The 19,736-nt window shown below is 36.9% G+C and overlaps 2 protein-coding genes across 5 annotated transcripts in view; one reads left to right on the plus strand and one right to left on the minus strand.

Annotated features, from left to right (window-relative positions):
- exd3 (exonuclease 3'-5' domain containing 3) overlaps positions 1-7,651 on the minus strand; it is a 45,160-nt gene extending 37,509 nt beyond the window's left edge. For all 4 annotated transcript variants that reach the window (XM_023338717.1, XM_014468995.2, XM_023338716.1 and 1 more), the window contains exons 1-5: positions 7,559-7,651; positions 6,239-6,298; positions 2,245-2,309; positions 1,098-1,259; positions 96-281 (exon numbers count right to left, since the gene is read on the minus strand). In XM_023338717.1, coding sequence (XP_023194485.1) covers positions 96-281; positions 1,098-1,259; positions 2,245-2,309; positions 6,239-6,266 — 441 coding nt within the window. In that variant the 5' untranslated portion in view covers positions 6,267-6,298; positions 7,559-7,651. The remainder of the gene's footprint in view (positions 1-95; positions 282-1,097; positions 1,260-2,244; positions 2,310-6,238; positions 6,299-7,558) is intronic.
- Positions 7,652-9,460: 1,809 nt separating this feature from the next.
- Positions 9,461-19,590, plus strand: cdc37l1 (cell division cycle 37 like 1). Its single transcript, XM_005799659.3, has 7 exons — positions 9,461-9,820; positions 10,990-11,289; positions 11,396-11,489; positions 11,708-11,823; positions 12,163-12,285; positions 12,396-12,566; positions 16,963-19,590. The coding sequence occupies exons 1-7, from the start codon at positions 9,716-9,718 to the stop codon at positions 17,077-17,079; spliced, it is 1,026 nt and encodes a 341-aa protein (XP_005799716.2). The 5' UTR covers positions 9,461-9,715; the 3' UTR covers positions 17,080-19,590.
- Positions 19,591-19,736: the final 146 nt, after the last annotated feature.

Here is a 19,736-nt window from a genome sequence, read left to right on the forward strand (position 1 = left end):
GACAAAACTAAACAAGTGCCAAAATTTAGTTGCCTCTTTAAATTGTATGGACTAATGGAATTTTTATTATATCAAAAGTCAAATCACTCACTCACCTCTTTATAACAGTTCAAAGCTTGGAGCTTGTAAATTTGCATACATTGTATGGAAGGATCCAAAGTCTTAAGCTGGTAGATGTTGATTAGGGTGTCTACAAAGTTGGGCTGGGTGTCTGTCAACAGACCAAGAGCCCGCCGCTGGAGCTCCACTGCTTTGTCCTCAGCCAAAGAGCTCAGGCTCACCTGGAAAGGTAAACACGAATAAAACATGGAAAAAACTGATGCAATATACATTGACACAGAGGGATTTTTTGGAGGTTGTAACACTGTCTAAATTGTGGTTGCCCAAAGTGCAACCCACAGGCCATTCATGGCCGTTTGAATGTTATTGTGCAGATCCAGACTGTAATTATACAAATTATAATTTTATAAAACAGAATTATACAAATTTGGTTTTGCTGCTTTATACCTTCTTCAATCCTGAAACAAAACAGAATGCAAAACACATGTATTTGTCTTTTAATAACCACTCCTTTTGTAGTAAATAGCATTTACTCATGCAGACTTGGGTGCAACCATTTCCTGAAGATGGCAAAATGATACATTGTTGGAAAAAACAGTGATCATTACCTTATTCTTATTGCTGAGAACAAAGAAAATAGAAAATAATTGAACCAAAAAAATTAGAAAATTGCACGCTTTTCTTATAATGTGATATCAGATAACTCTTGTACAAAAATCTGACTAGTCTGTTTCATTAAAATGTAACATGTCTAGTCTTTTGTTAAGCGGGTAAATAAGAAAAAAAAAACAATAAAATTATATTTTGTTTTTTAATTTAAAATAAAAGAAATTTCTGCTTGACAATTTTGGAACATGTAGGAAAAGGTTTGGATGCAGCTGGTCTACATTGTCACGGTAACAGTTAACAGACAGTAGAAATACAAACAGTATGCGAACAGCTCAAAATCAATACTTGCTGCTCACATATTAAATGTAAGTCACATTGGAGCTACAGTCTTATCTAGAGCCAAGGGGCTGAACACTTGGCTCCACTACCTGAGGACGTTCCTTCATCCACGTCTGGAATTCCATGAGAATGTGATAGCCCAGGGTGTGGCTCCGACCCTTCTGTTTCCCCGGACAGCTCTCCAGGATTGTTAGTAAGGCCTCCAGAGGCTCAGACAGCTTTGAAAATCCTTGGATAGCCGCCAAATGTAGCTGTGGGTGGAAAGAAGAGGACGGAAAGTTAAAACTATATGTTTTATGATAGGAACACCACAGCTTGTAGATTCAACAACTAAAGTCTTTCAGATCACTCTTACTGTTTGCTACGGCTCTAAGACAAAATCAACTGACAGATGCACAGTTGATTAAAACACATTTTTATGCAATAGTCTTGGCTTTTCCTTGGTTGCTCTTTATTATTTCTGCATGCAAAAGTAGTTAAGACTGACTTATACACATTGGTGAGAACATTTTTGCATGTCAAAAGTTCATATATTTTTTTAGAATTGCTGAATTAGAGTATAAATAGAAAACCAAACTAGGGATTTAGAGCAAAGTGTAGATATGATTGTGTTTGTTCTTTTGTTCGCTCAATAAGAGCACAAACATATGGATAAATAGAAGGACGTCTAAAAAAAGTCTTTCAATAAAAATTATTTTCCTTGCTCGTTTTTTTTTTTTTTCCTTTGTCCACACTTCTTTCCAGATTTCAGACCTGGAAAATACCTAAGTGAAGTTCCGGACTTTTATCCTCTGTAGATTTTGTTTCTAATAAGAAAATGTTTTGCAACACAGATTCATGAATTTTATTTCAGAATACAAGAAACACATATGCTCTTTGAGCCAAGCAGACACAGAGGTTTGGGACATATAAGGGATCCTGGCATAAGAATCCAAAGCTTGGCATTAGGAAATTCCAACAAGAGAAAACGATATCTGTGTGAGAATACCTTGAACTGTGTCTTAATTTACTAAACAGATGTCATCCACTCAATAACCTCCTCTCAAGTTCATTCAGAGCAACACAAATTCCTTCCTTCTGCTTTCCTCATTAAAACCCACACACACACTTCAGTTAAAGATACTGGGATCTCTCAGTAGTTTGCTCCTTCCCGTGCTTCATGCAAACACACATGACCTATTAAACCCACATACATTCATTCATGCATGAAAGTGACAATGTGAAGGTGACTCTTACCATCTGCAGATTATTTTGGTTCCACAGCTCAAAGAACTGGTCACAGAGTACCAAAGGGTCAAGCCCTGAAGGGATAAAACACACAAAGGTGGGGGGTTTTCATTAAAGCTTTATTTCAACACTAATGTTTGTCTAATTTTTTAAAAAAGTGCAAATTTGCAAATAAAATCTGCAATAGTTGCACTTATTTGCATCACCAAACACTTTACCTTGTAAATAAAGGTCAACAATTACGCAATACGTTGATTCCTCATTTATTATTATAATACAGAGGTTAAAACTAGGCATTGTGGTTTGACCAATTATTTTTAATAATTTTGAATAACATGTTTTTCCACTTTTTTTTTCTTCTTTTTTTTTTGGTCAGGGATAATAATTTTAGTTTGACATTTTTAAAGGTTGCAATGACCTGGCTGAGACAGATGTTTCTTAGGCTCATTGACAACGTGAAGTTATTCCTCCATCCATCTCAGATAGACAACATATAAAACAAACCCCAATATGTCATATTTAAGTATAGAAGAGAAGAAGAAGAATCTAGCACTAAAGTAAAAAACGTAATTATCTTTTCCACTGTTCATCACTAAATACAGTCACTGTTGATTATCTTGGGACTACTGAAGTTGTGTTAATTTCTCACAAATAAAACTAATACAAGCTATAAATTGAAGAAATTAAATGCAACATTTGTTCAATTATCTGTAAACATAACTGTTAATCAATGCACAATTTTAGCAGTTGCTCTATAATACCCCACATAACTGTTTGATTAAGGCTTGGCAAAGCTTGTAAACAAGGATTTGTTTGACCTTTACTTTTATTTCCATGTCATGTAGATTTATGTTCTAATTTGTTGGCGGTTTTCTTCAAATATTTCCCTTCTTCCACCAAGCTGTTAATCAAACTTTATCGGTAATGCGATATGAAAAGAAAATGTTTCTTCATTGCTGCTAAAGAAGGCATAGCTAAGTACAAATGACGTCAGGTATAATTTCTTGAACAAGCAAAGCAGAGCAGATATAACTGTGGATTAACAGCTGAGGCAGCTTGGGCAGCAGAGGAACCCAGCATTAGCTCTGCATTCCAGTTGAATCTGCTACTGCCGGCAGAAGACACTGAGCACATTTTAGGCTAAATTACTTCCAATGGAGGAGTTTGAGATCAGAATTAGAAGTGAGGATGCCTATATATTTCACTGATCCTTCCCAGAAGCTCCAGCTTCGTTCTTGGTTGTTCTATGTGTTCTCGTTCTGTGTGGCCTCCAGCCTACCTTCTCCCCCCTTCCTTCCCAGGGCTAGTTTTCCTGTTCTTCTCTCCCTCCCTGCACCAGCCTTTCTTGATTTTGTCTCGGATTTCCCCAGGAAAAAGGCTATGCGCTGGTCATGCTGTAAAAAATACTGCCTTCCTGAAACACAGCCTGGGAAAGCAAGCCCAAAGTCCTCTCTGTGTTGGCCTCTAATCCATCGCAGCCAGACAAACTCTGTGCTTAAGGAGAAATATAGTATAAAATAAAAAAACAAACACACTCTTGTTGAACATTTTGTAAGTAAATTATTTTTTTGTCCAATAACTAAATATTTTTTGACCAGCACAAATTAATCCTTTTGAATGATTACAGTACCACTCCACTTTCCAAAGTCAAACTAGCAGAGCTCAGGGCTCCCAGTCAATATAAAGAATAAGTAAATTCACTCTGGATTTATTGCAGATATTTCTAGACAAGTTACATAATGTTCAGTCTACAAAGATGGATGGGATGGGCAGATGGACAAACAGGAGGACAAATGGACTGTACAAATATACGGATGGACAGACTGACAATTGGATGGATGGATGGATGGATGGATGGATGGATGGATGGATGGATGGATGGATGGATGGATGGATGGATGGACATAGGGCTTAAACGATTAATCAGATTAATCGTGATTAATCGATTGTTAAAATAATTGTCAAATAATTTAGTAATCAATTATTTATTAACTAGCGTATACAGACTCAAAGAAAAGGTCATTTGCAGAAACAACATATTCAGAGTAGTAATTAAGCCAAAACTGTACAAGAAATATGTACATTTTCCATTTAATGTACCGTATATAAATGGAAAACTAGGTATTTGTGTAGGAAACAGATTTTTAGAGTAGCATGACTCGTCACACCACATCACTTCACACAATGGAAAGCTGCAAAGCAAAGTAGTTATGCATCAAGTTCACAAAGATAGGCATCTTGAAACATCACAATCACGGTTCCATCAAATGTCGTTCAATTTAAACCAGCTGAATGGCTGCAAGGCTCCCTTTGCCCTGCTGTGTGCTTCCCTGCTGTTCTACACCCCACTCCAGCCCATTCATCCCTCTGACAAACATGCATAGACTATAATGTGCACAGGGACTCACACAAACACAAACAGCAAAACCCACTTCAGCCTCACTGTTTGCATGAGAAGAGGAATGTTGAGCATGTAGCTTCTTTACGGTCTTGGCTGAAGTGCGAATGACAGAGCTGGAGGCACCCTCATTCATTACAACATAATAACCCTATCACCACATTGAATTACACCGACAACCATCAAGTGCATGAACTCGTTCACCTCTGGGAAGATGAAGTCTTTTTTTTGTTTAGTTCACTGTAATCAGACTCAGCATTAATTTATTCCAACTATTGTGAAACATCTGCAGAAATATCTACCAAGGTAAGATCAACAGGCAGCTCTGGCTGAATGTTGTCAACCAGCTGCCAAAGTTTTAGAAACACCAAGATCAAGTATCTAATTGAGGCATTTGATGTTACTACAGCCACTAGAAGGGCTTCAGTGTGACTTGGAAGTCTTGCAAATGGCTCAAATCCACTGGACGAATGCCACAACATTCTTCAACAAGTACTTCTCTTCTTTTGTGTATTGTCAAAGGTGCTAGAACGCAATCTAGCAAATGAATAGAATGGCAGCATTTGGAAATTAGCATGCCCATTAAAGTATTGTTGATATGTCAGTTGTCCACTTAAAGCTGACCTACTAGAAGCTCAAGTGGATTTAAATCTCTTATAAATCTACAATGACATGTCCATTTGAAAGAGGGTTGTCATTTGATTGAACTGTATCAATTAGGGCTAAGCTGGATTTGAATGGAACAGGTAAATTTTTCTCTACTGCATTGAGCAACCATTATTATTTTTTATACATCAGGATTATCGCATGTTAGCATTACTAACACTGCTGAGTCATTCCAATGTTATACAGTATATTTCTTGTAAGAGGGGGGATACACAAGTCACTGTTACGAAAAGATAAACTGACATTAAAACTAAAAATGTTTAAACTCCCCCATCCTCTCTGAAATAAATAGTACTCTATAGCCCACATATCAAACATAAAATTAATTTATCTAAAACTTAAATGTATGGTACATAAAAGTACTAATTTCCCTTGATTTGGATTTAGGAAACTTGTGGAGTTTATTTAATATCTGGCGGTTCCTGTGGGTGTCATTTTGAATGAAATTATGTTTAATAATAAAGGTACAGAAGAAACGCACAATTGACTTGGCATAAAATGCTACAATATTACCTTAGAGAATGCACATATGTACTTTTCACAGTCCACTGTTGCCCTGTTACCAGAAACCACGTTCCTGCTCAAAAACTAGAATGTGGGACTTGAACCCTTTATGTGTCATTACCAACCAATGCTGGTTTTATTTAGTGTGGATTGTTTTAGGCAGTAGCTTTTCCTTTGTGGAACTTAAAAAGGGATAGAGAAATAACTAACATACTCTTTCAGTGAGAGATATGAGTGCAGGTCCTCCACAACTTATTGCAGTTTAAAATAAACTCAACTTTTCTTTTTTTTTTTTTTTAAATCTTTGTTTACTTCAAGTATCACTTATGCTTTCAGTTATGTTTGTAGCCACTCTAAAACCTATTTCTATCCCAAATGTGTAAAACATGTCTGGACTTGCAAAACTACCATGTGCAACGAAACTGGGTTACTAACCCTTTTCTTCTAGAGAAGTAAGGCTCATTTCTGTGTTCAGGTTGATGTTCTGCTGTCACCCTGTAGAACGGAAGCACAGAGATCAGATTGCGAGGTTTCCACTATAACTATTTCAAATTGTCACAGTATATACATCTTACATCGAAATATGTTTACTGGTGAGTATATGCGTAAAATTCAAAGTTACCAAGTTAAAGAGAGAAAATGTGGATTAGTCAATACAGATATGTATCATCGCAATATTCAACAATAACATTAAAACTGCATGTTTTTCTAATATTGCACAGACTTAAATACATTAGTGATTTTGTAGGGCTAAATGCCTGGAAAGGACCCAGAACTGACCAGTATACTGGCGCTACAGCTGTCAGTCATTACACCAACAGACTTCAAGACTAATACACTTATATTAGTTATAAAACTATTAATAAATTTCAAACAGTAACAAAAACTTATTTTATTTAGTACAATACTTTTCCTTGGACAACACAATTTAAGGAAACTATGTTTGAATGTTTCTGTTCAAACGTAGTTTGAACATAAACAGTTTTCTCCCATTAATATATCCTCAACTGTCACTTTTATATAATCTCAAGCTACACGAAACAGTGAGTCTGAACCTGGAGTGTTTATCCAGCAATGCCAAAATATCTTCAGGGACTTGTCGCATGTTCAGTATTTTTGTGTGTGCGCGTGTGTGTATGTGAGCGTGTATAAATCAAGCCTCAACAAAGGCATCAAAATGCGTGTTGCAATTTTAAGCAGCTACATGGAAAAAAAGAAAAAACTGTGGGAACAGAAGCCTGAGAAAGGGCAAGATGCCAGCTGGCTCTAAAGTTTGATTTCAGGCTGGGGATGTTTTAAAAGCCTTAAGTCTGGTTGTTTCTCTCTGTCTGACTGTCTGCAGGCCTTGGATGGCTTTTGGCAGCGAACTGTCTTTGCTGCACGGTAAGGGGAACTTTTGATGGGGAATAAAGACGAGTCTTTTTTTGCCTGCAACGCCACCTCGTGGTGAGGAAATCGTCCTACTATTTTCTGTAAGCAAGAATTAGCTTGTCTGTCACAGGTACTGTATGTCAGACACTGTGATTCTTCGTATTGGTTTCTAGGTTCTCCGGAAACAAAGGCATAAACCTTTACAAAGTCCGTTGTTTTTCAATTCGTTAACACACCTGTGTCGTTATAAGCTAGCTCAAAAGCCCGATAGCTAGGTTGACATGTTTTCAGTTCAACATTCAGTTGTTTTAAACGTGTCAACCGGCTCAAAATGGTTTCATTCCGACAGTTTAGAAATTTCATTATTAAGCTAAATAGACTCACCACTGGCTAGTTTGCTCAGTTAATTAGAAATCGTCACGCAGACTGGCAAAGTGTGAGCCGTTGTGTTTCTCTAGCTCACTGGCGTCTGTAAGGTTCCAAGTTATCCCTGAGTTTAGTTTCGCAGGCAGCTTTTTCTCTTACACAATTATTCACATTTTGGAGATTTTTCAAGTCCAACAGACCTTGAATGTTATTAACTTTAAATAATTTTTTTAAAGAATAGTATGGTCCAAGCCCATGCATGTTTTAATACTTTAAAACGACAGTTTTACCGAAACATTTTCACACACATGCCTGTGAGTCTAAATAAGGGTAAAAAATTTTTTGCTACCCTAGGTTTACAGTGACTCTACCTCCCACTTCTGGTGGAACATTGTAAATGCAGGCAAACGAAAATCAATTCTGGGTAATATTGTATATTCATCCTTAACAAGCCAAAAATAAACTTGTTCTCTGAGAAAAATAATTACAATACAAATGAATATGTAAAATCTAATTGTTTTAGTTATTTTTAAAATAGAAAATCAGTAGATTTGGACAGTAGATTCTGGACAAAGCGGTCCAGTTTGTTTTCCCTTATTCTTATTTCTGATTCATTTAATCTTTCTATTGATGGTCATAATTCTTCAATTTCAACATTACTTTACAACTTTGCTTCACTCACTATCCCGGGTTTGTATGTGTTAGCAGTTTACAACTAATGTTTTAGTTAAAGCTGACACGTCTGGACCACTAGATGAATATGTTTCTTTTGTTCCCAGGTATATTTAAGGTAAATTATTTGTTTTCCTTTATACTCACCATTGTTTGTCCCTTGTAAATTCTGCAGCATGGGCAGATGCATGGGAGGGGGCGGCCAAGTATCTCCTGCTTAAATAGCTGGATGATGTCACTGATTGCATAGTGGTATTGGGGTATTCTTTTGTGTGATACATTGTTTGTTTTTTCTTTAAAGTAACCTTTTGAGTTGTCCTGTATTACATGGTTTATTTTGCAGACTTTTAAATTATGTAGATGAGTTTGTAAATTAAATTAATAATCTTATTCTTGTTTCTCTGTTTAGAGCACAGGTGTCAAACTCCAGTCCTCGAGGGCCGCTGTCCTGCAGTTTTTAGATGTGCCACAGGTACAAAACGCTGGAATGAAATGACTTAATTACCTCCTCCTTGTGTAGATAAGTTCTCCAGAGCCTTGCTAATGACTTAATTATTCTATTCAGGTGTGGTGCAGCAGAGGCACATCTAAAAGTTGCAGGACACCTGCCCTTGAGGACTCGAGTTTGACACCCCTGGTTTAGAGTTTGCTGTTCGGTTTGACCTGTTTCATTGTGGTTTAGTCCATTGAAGTGCATGTGTGTTGCCAATACAATGTAAGAACAGTGAAATGTCAGAAGCTCAGAATGGATGTCAGAGCCAAAATTGGAATAAAATTCATCAGGAGAATCTGGAACTGGTGGCTGATGCTGTTTTTCTTTCTCTTTTTTTAATGGGGAATGGGGGGTTGTTTTTTCACCTTTTTTACCCTTTAACCACACTACTACACATTGAGACTAGACATTTTATTAAGTTAAAATCTAAACTTAGAACTAAAATAAAAAACTAAAACAAACCAATTTTGGTCTAAAAGTTCTTGAAAAGTTTCAACATTTTGCAACGTCATGATTAACAGTACCAAGTACAAAGTGTGAATACTAACTTGAAACAATATAGGTTTTTTTCATAGTTTCGCTAATTGCACATAATGAAAGAGAGAACCACTAAATTCCACGAAGCGACAATTTAAATTGCCCTTGACCTAAAGGAAAAGTTTGCTAGAAATAAATAGAATCCTGGAGAAACCTCTGACTATGTCACGTGGTACACAGTCACGTGGGACATAGTCACTACGTACCCAATACGTCATGTCCCAAAACAGCTGCAGCCTGCTTTAGTTAGAGCAACGGTTGTTGTTATTGTTTGTAGCGCCGACATACTGCTATCCCGAATCATATTTCCACTTTTCCTCCCTTGGCTTTTCAGGTCGCTATTTATATCTCATATAGCCGTGGCTGACAGCTGAGCATAAAGAGGCAAAACTGTGTGAGATTCCTCAAACATAGCTAGCATAGGCTAGCACTTTCCAACGGGCACGGTCCTCTTGAGAGTTGCTTTTGCGGTTATGGCGTGGACGGGACACGGAGCTCCGTTTCATACAAACGATAAGCAGAATGGCGACCCAAATTCGCCAGCGAGGACTTTAACTGGTGTCCATCCCAGCCACCAGGTAATGAACTTTTAATGCTAATTATTAGCTGATGTGTTAGCATTCAACTTAATTTCCCACAAGCTAACATTCTTTCAGAGTAATTAGTAATTAAGCACTAATTTTACACTAAGAAGTAGGTTTTTGGGTAAGGCCTGTTTTTGTGACGTTTAGTGGTCTGAATTATTTCAGAAAGAGTTTACAGCACTTAACATAGCTTATTTGCTGTGCTATAGGAGTAGCTAAACTAAATCAAAGACAGCGTTGTCTAAAAAAAACGTGGGCTGTACTTCACTTTGATATTTCTCTAAAAGTTCACATGACAATAGAAAACGTGACAAGCGGACGAAATACATGATTAGTGAAATCAAATTTCACAAACTTCTCCATCTCTGATCCATCCACATCCCAAATCATGAGCACACCTCTGTGGTATGACAGCTGCAGTCTCTAATAAAAAAAGCTCTGTTATGTTTGGTGGCATAAAGTGATTAAAACAATCCAAAGGCTTACTTCAGTGCTAAATATTAGTGACACAACAGAGCTCTTATTTATTTTTTGCTCTTTTATTCTATATTTGTATCCATCTCACTTTTCTCTGTTCTGCATATAGAGGTGCCCGTTATTAGAGATGCACGAACAAATCGCCCAAAGGTTGGAATTAGATCTGGATCAGCGATTGGCTAGTTGAACTCTGACTTTTCTCCCCAACTATTTGTTAAAGGCATCAAAGCTAAAAAAAAAACACCACCAATTTGGGTTTTCTAACACATTAACTAAGAGCTTATATGTTGATTAACTTATTTAATATCTATTAAAGTTTGGGAAGTTATACTTTGATACGTAAATGGAGATATCTGTATAATAATCTTTATTTTGGATTGATAATTACTACCACTCATAGAACCTGAACTGAACCACTTTTTTTATTCTGTTATTTGTGAAAGTTGTTACTAAAAAACACAGAACTATAATAAAATTCAGCCGGAAAAATCCTGATCATTGCAAAGAAAGGTGTAGCTTTCTTTTTTTAACTTTCAGTGAAATAAGGCAATATAGAATATTACAAGTTAGGGCTTAAGATGCACCTTTTCTCTACGAACTTCATGAAAGATTAGTTGCTGCATCTGCTTAGGAACTCTCTTGAAGTAGAATAAAATGTAAGTTCTCCCATGTTGACATTTCTCTAGTCACCGTCGTCCCACCTTTGTGATTGCCCCATGGCGTCACTCTGCCAGAGCCAGCAGCGCTGTGTGAAAGCCTCCATCGTTTCCAGCTGGCGGCTGGCTGAAGCGCAGGATCAGATGTGCTCTTTGGGGGTCCACAGCTCTGAGTCCATGGAACAGGAGCGAGCGCGGACCCTCGTCTGCCCGACTGAACTCACAAACACAGAGGAGGAGTGGCGTCGCAAGGAGAGCATGCTGGCAGGCCCAGAGCCCAGTCGCAGTCCTGTCCTCGGTGCCACTGGAAGTTGGGACGTTTTTGATAAGGTGTATCATAAAGAAAAAAAATGTCATACTGTTGGAAAAATAATTAATTTCTCCTGTCTGCTTTTTTTAATGTGTTGTTATAATCATTGTTTTTTATTGCTTTTAGAGTATTATTAATTTGCACCATCAACCTGTGGAAATGGATCAGGACACCTGCAAAACATTTCTCCAGAAATATGAACAAGAGCTCAGGCATTTTGGTAAGTGAGGCACTCACTACTAAACTTTTAGTTTTGAAGTGAAGGATACATCCCTTTCTTTTTACTTGTTCAGGCTAATCAAAGTTCCAGATAAAGCCAGTTTTTTCTAAATTTGCTATTTTCCTTTTCTGCATATTAAAAATGTCTAGACTATCTAATTTTCCAAATTTGTGTTTTCAGTCTTCAAGTTTTGATAAAACATGACTTTCCTGTCTCAGGTATGTTACGGAGATGGGACGACAGCCAGCGATTCCTTTCACACATGCCGCAGCTCATCTGTGAGGAAACAGCAAATTTCTTAGTCCTGTGGTGCATTCGACTACAGCAAGAAGGGGTAATATGATGAAGGTGTTATTTTGACATCACAGAAAAAAAAACTCAGAAAACTTCAAAAGTCCTGCAGAACTCATTTAGGCTGATGTTCATGATTCAACAGTTATAAAGAGACTAAGCAAAAAGATGCTAAGGTGATCCTTTGCTTTACACAACAGGGTCTTCAGGTCCTCTCTTATAACCATTTGAAACTTCCCTGAGATTTTCATCATTGTAGTTTCCAAACAAGAGGCACTGCATACTGAAATAAAAACATTTGTTGACGTTGTTTACAGTTCAGGAGGTCAAACGTGTATTAAACATAGCCCTCTTAATGCTAATTCTGTGTTTGGTCTTGCAGAAAGAAGCACTGATGGAGCAGGTGGCGCACCAAGCCGTGGTTATGCAGTTTATCTTAGAAATGGCCTCAAATTCTCAACAAGACCCTCGTGGCTGCTTCAGGCAATTCTTCCACAAAGCGAAAGTAAGCCACAGACAGTTTATATATTGTATAATGTATCTATATCTGCTATCTTTATACTGCAACTATGACCCGAGGCTTTATAAACAAATATTTTACATGTTGCTTTGCAGGAGGGACAGGACGTCTACCTTGAAGTCTTCCGAGCAGAACTTGACGCCTTCAAACAAAGAGTTGAAGAATATGCAGCGAAATGTAGAAATGACGCTTTGAACGTTGATCATCAGGGCTTCGACACAAACTGTAGACCTAACACCAAAGTAACAACAGACTTTATATCACAGGTGAGCATTGCTGCGTTCTCAGGCGTCACTAAATCTTGTGACTTCTTGTGGTTACCCTGTTCAACTGATAGATGGCACTAAAAAGCAGTTGTTTTAAAGTCGGTACAAGTATTGCCAAAAAATTGCCAAGGTAAAAAATATATTTTTAGAATATTTGTTATAACATTGCCAACAAATGCTCAGCACACAGCACATGTTCAGTTAATGCATTTGGCTGCAGATCTTTGCAGAAATTCAGTCTGTCTTTTAACAACTTCTTTCTGAAAAAAACTTCTCGTAGTAAAGTTTCTCCTATCTGTCTAAGCCTCAATAAATCAGACATTTTTGTATTATGAGGTCCTTTAAAATTAGACTTACAACTATAAATGGAAGGAATATGTTTTGAGCAACAAATACTGCACATGTAAGCAAAATAAAAATATATTAATGCACATTTTAGACAAACCTGAAAGATAAAATAACAGTACCTTCATCCTAGGCAATATGTAATACTTCATGTTTTATATTTTATATTACTCATGATAAAAAAAGGGAATACTTTCTGTTAAGTTGTAGTGTATTGACTAATATTTTTTTATGAATGCTGATTTTACTCCTGCAGGTGTTGGGCAATGTACACACTACACATTGTCATAGGGAAAAAGAAAGTACACCCTCTTTCATGTCTAGAGTTTTGTGTTTCGGCTCTTCTAAGGATAATCTGGTAATCTTTACTGGGTTTAAAATGACTGAAATCAAACCTTAGTGGAGTTACAGTGTCATTATTTACTGAACAAAGAAGAATGCAGTGCATCTCAGCTTTGGTTTCATCTTTGCAAAGGAGACTCTCCTAGAAACCTTCTGCTTTTTTAAGCTGAAAGTTTGTGTTGCTACGTTATTATTTTTAGACATAAAAAAAGAATACTCTTGCCATCTTTTCCATCCAAACAGCATTCAGCATTTTTCATATTTTGGTCACTTTAGCATGCAAACTCAGATCTGTGATATAGTTGTAGGTACGATGCTTAATTTCTCGGATAATAGGTAATCTGATCTGGAATTGAATATGCTGGGATTCCAACTGTGTTTAGTTTTTCTACGCAACCTTAGTTTTGCATATTCCTGTGTTTGATATGAAAAAAGTACACATCGGAGTCTGGTTTTTTGTTTGTGTATTTGTAGTTGAATTTTAATAATTTTTTAGCTTGAATGAAAAAAATGTAAATGAAGGAAGGCATTTTTTCTCCTTTGTGCTACAAATCAAGGTGTATTTAAAAATGCACCTTGATTAGATATTCCTGTAGTCTTTATTATCACTTAAATATCTCAGTGGACCTATTTCACCTACTTGGTTTTTTAAATGATTTATCTTGACAATAAACACATCTGTTTATTGTTATCATGGGTTTATTGAACAAGTCATTTTCAGTTAATTTACCCCTTAGCCAGTTTTTACACTTTAAAAAGCAAATTATAGGTTTTCAAAATAAAGAAACATAAACTCTTGTAATCCAGTGATGGATTAAAAGCTCTCCTGTTACTTTGTTAGCAAAGTCCTGTCTTCTTCGATTAGCTCCTCATGGGCTCTGTGCTTCTGGAGTCCAGTCAGGTAATCCTGTCCTTCACAGCCGTCTCTATTAAACAGGCAGTTGATTTTAGTTGTCTTAAACTTATTTATGATTCAGCAATTCAATGGCTTTGGTGCTGTGGATCATTTGCTATTGAGGCAAAAATACATTTGCATCTTGTTGTCTGAGCAGGTTTTTGAGTGGTCCAAAAAACATATTTTCAACAAAACTCTGTGTGAAAGTTAGAGGAGACACCTCCTCTAACTTCTTTTATGGATAGTTGAAGACTAGCTTCTGTTTTTATGCTGATGATCAGTGTTGTATAAAGTACTGAAATCTCAGAGTCAAGTAAAAGTACAAGTACCTCTCCAAAATATGACTTTGGTAAAAGTCCAAGTCACTGACTGAAATGTTACTTGAGTTAAAGTCTTAAAGTATCTGAAACTTCTTGTACTTAAGTATGGAAATTGCTGTAAAAATGGATGTACTCAAGTAATGTAATGAAAAGTATAAGTAAAAAGTAAAACAAGGCAAATGCAGTTTGAATGACATTTTTTATATTTTGGTAAACTTGTCAAATACACTTAAAATAATGTACACATTACAACCAAGTGCAGGCAAAATTAAACCTGCTAATAGATATACCTGCAGGCATCATTTAGTTAAGAAAATTAGGTGCTTTACCTATAGCACAAGGTTAACTTAACCTGCTTTACAACTGAACCAGCTTCTTAGTATACCCTCCAGGACAGAAAATACAAAGTTTTTGTAAGCCTTAAGTTTTCCCTTCAAGTAAGGTCAGTGCTGAAAATGAGAAAAATAAATAGTACAGAAAATGTGGCCAACATGAAGAAAAAGAGCTGTTACGATTACTCTACTTCACAAATCAGTGAATCAGTCAATCCTACAGTCAGTAGATGGTGCACACAACTGGTCATTATGCAAAAGAAAAATAGAATTGGGAGGGAAATGCAGCTTATTGGCATCTGAAGAGGGAGACCTTTTTTGTAAACCTGGTTTTGAACTTGCATGCCTTTTCTATATTCGTTAAATTTAGTCTAAATTGCTATCGCTATGGCTTCTGTCCCCCCTTGAACAGAGGAGTCTAGGTAGCCTGCTACAGTCAACATTAGGCCTAAGCTAAATACACCACGTGTGGAACTGAAACAATGCCAAACAAAGTTCATTTATACAGGTAACGTTATGCTCAAGATTTCACAATACAGTAGTGCCTAGTGACCAAGCTATAGTTACTGAAACAGGAGCATTATAACCATTTCATAAGAAGTTACCTCGATGTGTTTCTTCAAGTTGGAAGGGGAGTTTTTGTAAGATAGAATTCCACATCTTTGGGCAGGAATAACATAAACTGCATGCGGTACGACGAATCTTTAACACCCACGAAAGAGTGTATTGTGTTTAAATAAGGCCATGGGCTCTCATCACCAGCTGGTGGTTCGCCTGGAGCCGTGTCCGACGTAGTTGCAGTCGTTGTGGTCTCCGTCTCCTCCTCCATGTGGCTGCTGCTGATTGCGAGACTTGCTTTGTGTTTAATGGGAGAAGCGAAACAGGTGTATCCTATTGGTGGTGATGAACAAGCCCAGGCAAGCAGGCTACCGACTTTGTTGCAGTCAATCAGTAGGTGGGGTCAAAACACTTTGCGTTTCTCTTTCTCGCTTTTTTGTAACGAGTAACTAAACCACACATTGAAAATGTATCGGAGTAAAAGTACGCAATTAAGTTCGGAAATGTAGTGAAGTAAAAGTGAAAGTTATTCAAAAATTTTCATACTCGAGGAAAGTATGAAGTACTCCAAAATATACTTAAGTGAAGTATTTTTACTTCGTTACTATACAACACTGCTGATGATACCGTGTTGGACTCTGATGAATTCACACCACATTTGACAGTTTAACAGCTTTAATAATCTTCTAAGTGTCAGGTGTCACATCAAACAATTGGTAAAAAAAATATTAATCTGAAAATCTTTTTACTTGCCCCTCCATTTTAGGTTAAAAGTAGACCAGTCTGCTACTTTAAAGTCTGTGGTTGATTATGGAAATGTATTTTATATAATACTTCATAGAGCTTAAATGCTCTTGGTAGACAGAGTTTTGAGATTCATGACAATCTTTAAAATTTTGACTTCTCCCTGTGTAGTTATGGAAGGTTATGGGATTCACAAAATCTAGTTCTTTGACGCTGCCAAGGCTTCATGTTGATTGGTGGGAGTCATTCAAATATTCTTTCCCATTTGTTTTTCTTAATAAAAAACCTATTAGCCGTAATATAGATGGAGTTCTCCAAACTCTATCACTTTAAAGAAAAGCAGTTGTGTAATAACTCACGGTTATTGAGGAGCTGCTCTCAGTTTTTGTTGAAAATATTAAATAATGTGTAAATAAAAAAACTTACTTTGTGGTGGAATTTTTAACATTTAGACAGTTTCCTTTGGTACATCTCCAGAGAACCAATAATAAGCTAGTTCTCCACATTCTATTCGGCAAACCTTTTCATTGTTGTTTTGAAAAGGTTTTTGTAAGCGAGGTAGAGAAAGGGGGCCACATCCCCCGCTGCCGGCCCCACAGCTTGATTAGCAGCCAAACATTTACTCCGTAATAGAAAATCCTGTTTCTCAAGATGGTTGAGGTTATTGAAGTTGAAGCTGGTCCTGCTTTTGGATTTCAATGTTTTTATTTCTTTATCGTGTCTCACATAGCACTATTTTTAGCCGTTTCTGGTTGTGTAAAATATACTTCAGAGCTATATTTGTTGGTTTCAGCCTATGCAATACTTATAGAATTTATTGTTTCGGCAATTTATTTCTTTTGCTTGCCTTTGACTTCTAGGAGGATCCTGAATTCAAGATGAAGCACTGTTTAGAGGCTGGACTGTGGACAAATACAGGAAAATGGACAAAGGACGACACTACAGAAACAGAAGACATCCGGATGATGGAGATATAAAGACTGTTGCCTCGACTCCTGCTTTCCTCCCATCTCACTCGTCGGTCCACATAGGAACAATCTTGAGTCTGTAAGCCTCCATCCAGCGCAGCAGGCTGAAACGGCATTACAGAGCAGGAATAAATGGAGACATGATCATCCTTTGTGTTGCCTCTTTCAGCAGAACCAAGAGGAAGTTATGTTTTGCTGATGGTAAACATTTTTTAACATTTCATTTGCATTTGGCTACTGCTGCAGAGTGTCCTGCTAGCCAATAAATGCTTATGCTACGCTGTAGTGTAACCTCCTCTTTTGTCTTAAGATGAAACTGATGTTTTGCTGTTCTTAAAACACAGAGAATTCAAAAAGTACAGAGAACAATTAATGTGAAAATCTAAGAGAACAATATCTGAAAAATCAGGAGCTTTGTGATTTGCTGAGCTGAATCAGAAATGTGATTGGCTGTTGACAATGTGAAGGGGGAAAATGCTTTGAATTAAGTTTATTATCAGCCTGTTTGCAGACAAATCTGTATGTGTAAGAGTTTCCCAGCTACATGTACCTTATTGGTATACACACCATTATGTTATGTATTACAAAATCATGTGCAGTACAGGCCTTACTTCTCCAACTTACTCCTCTGAACAATCTGGATTTTTTTTTTTTGCCCTAACCTCACCTACAAGGAGCAGTTAAAGTGAACATGTTAAATGAAGCAGTTGTTTGTTGTAATGAGCAGAGGAAAAATAAATAATGTGGTTACAGTTTTTGCCATTTATTTTCTCTAATCACCACATCAGTTTGATCAGGTTTTCTCCCATTCTCACTGCTGATCTCTCAGGCAAAGCTGCTGCAGTCAGTCTGGACTGTTGCACTGATGTACCAAAACCAGTAAAGAAACATTTCAAGATAGTAACTTTTCTATGCTTTTGCCACCAAGAGTCACCTGTTTTATAGTTTGTGTGGTTTTATGATATTTAAGATTTATAGTTGAGACAGCAAGAATGTTAGCCATCAGTGGCTTTAAATTGTTGTTTTGAACACTTGTGCCGAGTAAACAAGTGAACAGCTGATGCACTTTAAGGATTACTGTAAGTAACTCCCTCTCAAAACGTATCCCAACATGTTGTCCAGAAAGATTTAATCTAAACCCTATTAATAAACTGAATTTAAGTATTTCGCGCTTAAAAAGTACAATATACAGCATATTTTTAATTTACAGTGTTCTTTACAGATGACCTCATGCTGAGTCAAATGGGATAAATGTTTCATAACATTTAAAAAAAATGTATGATATATTCTCAATTGAATTACAGTGTAAACCTGAATTGGACCTCTTTAATGCATGAATCTGTCCTGATGGCCCCTCAGCAACACTCTTAATTCTTTGCAGCCTTTCACAGGTTTCCTTTCAGGATTTTTCTGAGTTGAGCTCGATCAGTCTACAAATCATTTTTCTAGTTTCTTCTGTACTTTTAGGTAGTTTTCCATTTATCCCGAATGATTTCGATTTTGGAGTGATGAATTAAGCCTGATTTTGTGAGATGTTCAAAGTTTTGGATGTTGCTTAAGCTCTTTAAGCCCTCAGGTTTCATCAGATTGCATGTACCCTTTAGTTTATAATAAAGCTCAGCAGTAAAAAAAAATAATTCAGCTGACTTGTGTAATATACAAAAAATAACCATGTTCAATATGAAAGGTGTAAACAGCAGGCGTTATCCAGATACTGTCTGGATTTTAAAGAAATGAAAGTAAATTCTTCTTTCTGGAGAAATGGTTGTTCTAATTGAGATTTTAGCCAACCCTTCCAGCTATTGTCTCTGATCAAGTTGTTCTGATAGAAACCAATTACATGTAGCTAACATAGGCCAGCTGTATCTGAAATCAAGACTTAAGCATAAGTGTCTAGTGTGGGTTTAGCTTTAAGCAGGACATCTGTAAGAAAAAGAAAAAAGCATTAGCACTAGGTGGAAAAGGGCTGATCCAAAAGATTGTGTGTGTGTGTAACTATAACTATTTCATTAAACATATTTTTAGATGAAAAACACTAGTAGGCAATTCATATAATTATATAATTTATTTTTTAATTTCTATTTCCCCAGTCAAGCTGAACAAATGCAGACATTAGCATTGCTTGTTGCAAACTTCCATTTTAAACATGTCACCAACTGTCTACATTTTCTCATCGCCATGGAGCTTTTACCTCAACAATGGGCTCCCATTTTTCTGTTCCCATGGTAACAATTTTCATGATCTTAACAAGACTGCATAAAACAATGTAAAAATCTGCTGAGCAACACCATCAGTGAGATGGGTTTTGCAGTTAGGGGAATGTCATTTGGGACTACAGGCAGATGCATGATGCATTGGTTTTGCAGCTCTGAATCCTTATTTCCAGCATCTGTTCTGCATTCAGCTGCTCTTTACCACTACGTACAGAATGACTTGCATGCATCAAAACTCAATCATGTGCTGTGGTCGACTGTTATTGCTTTCAGTTGCCTCTTTAAAAATAAAGGCAAAAATAATTGACATCAGTTCCATGAGTCATGCTTTGCTGCATTTTGACTCCGATTTTGTTACTCAGCCTCCGTAGAGCAAAGCAAAGCTTCTGCCTCTGAGGGTTGCATTGATACAGATACTAAACGAAAAGAAAGAAAACAACCTCAGCATTACAT

Source organism: Xiphophorus maculatus, chromosome 8 (genome assembly GCF_002775205.1).
Source record: "Xiphophorus maculatus strain JP 163 A chromosome 8, X_maculatus-5.0-male, whole genome shotgun sequence".
In the NCBI taxonomy this organism is placed as follows: domain Eukaryota; kingdom Metazoa; phylum Chordata; class Actinopteri; order Cyprinodontiformes; family Poeciliidae; genus Xiphophorus; species Xiphophorus maculatus.

Excerpts from the sequence above, each read along its gene's own strand:
- cdc37l1 (XM_005799659.3), top strand. The coding sequence starts at position 9,716 with ATGGCGTGGACGGGACACGGAGCTCCGTTTCATACAAACGATAAGCAG. Across the intron at positions 9,821-10,989 it reads GTGTCCATCCCAGCCACCAG|TCACCGTCGTCCCACCTTTG; the intron begins GTAATGAACTTT and ends ACATTTCTCTAG. Across the intron at positions 12,567-16,962 it reads CAACAGACTTTATATCACAG|GAGGATCCTGAATTCAAGAT; the intron begins GTGAGCATTGCT and ends TTTGACTTCTAG.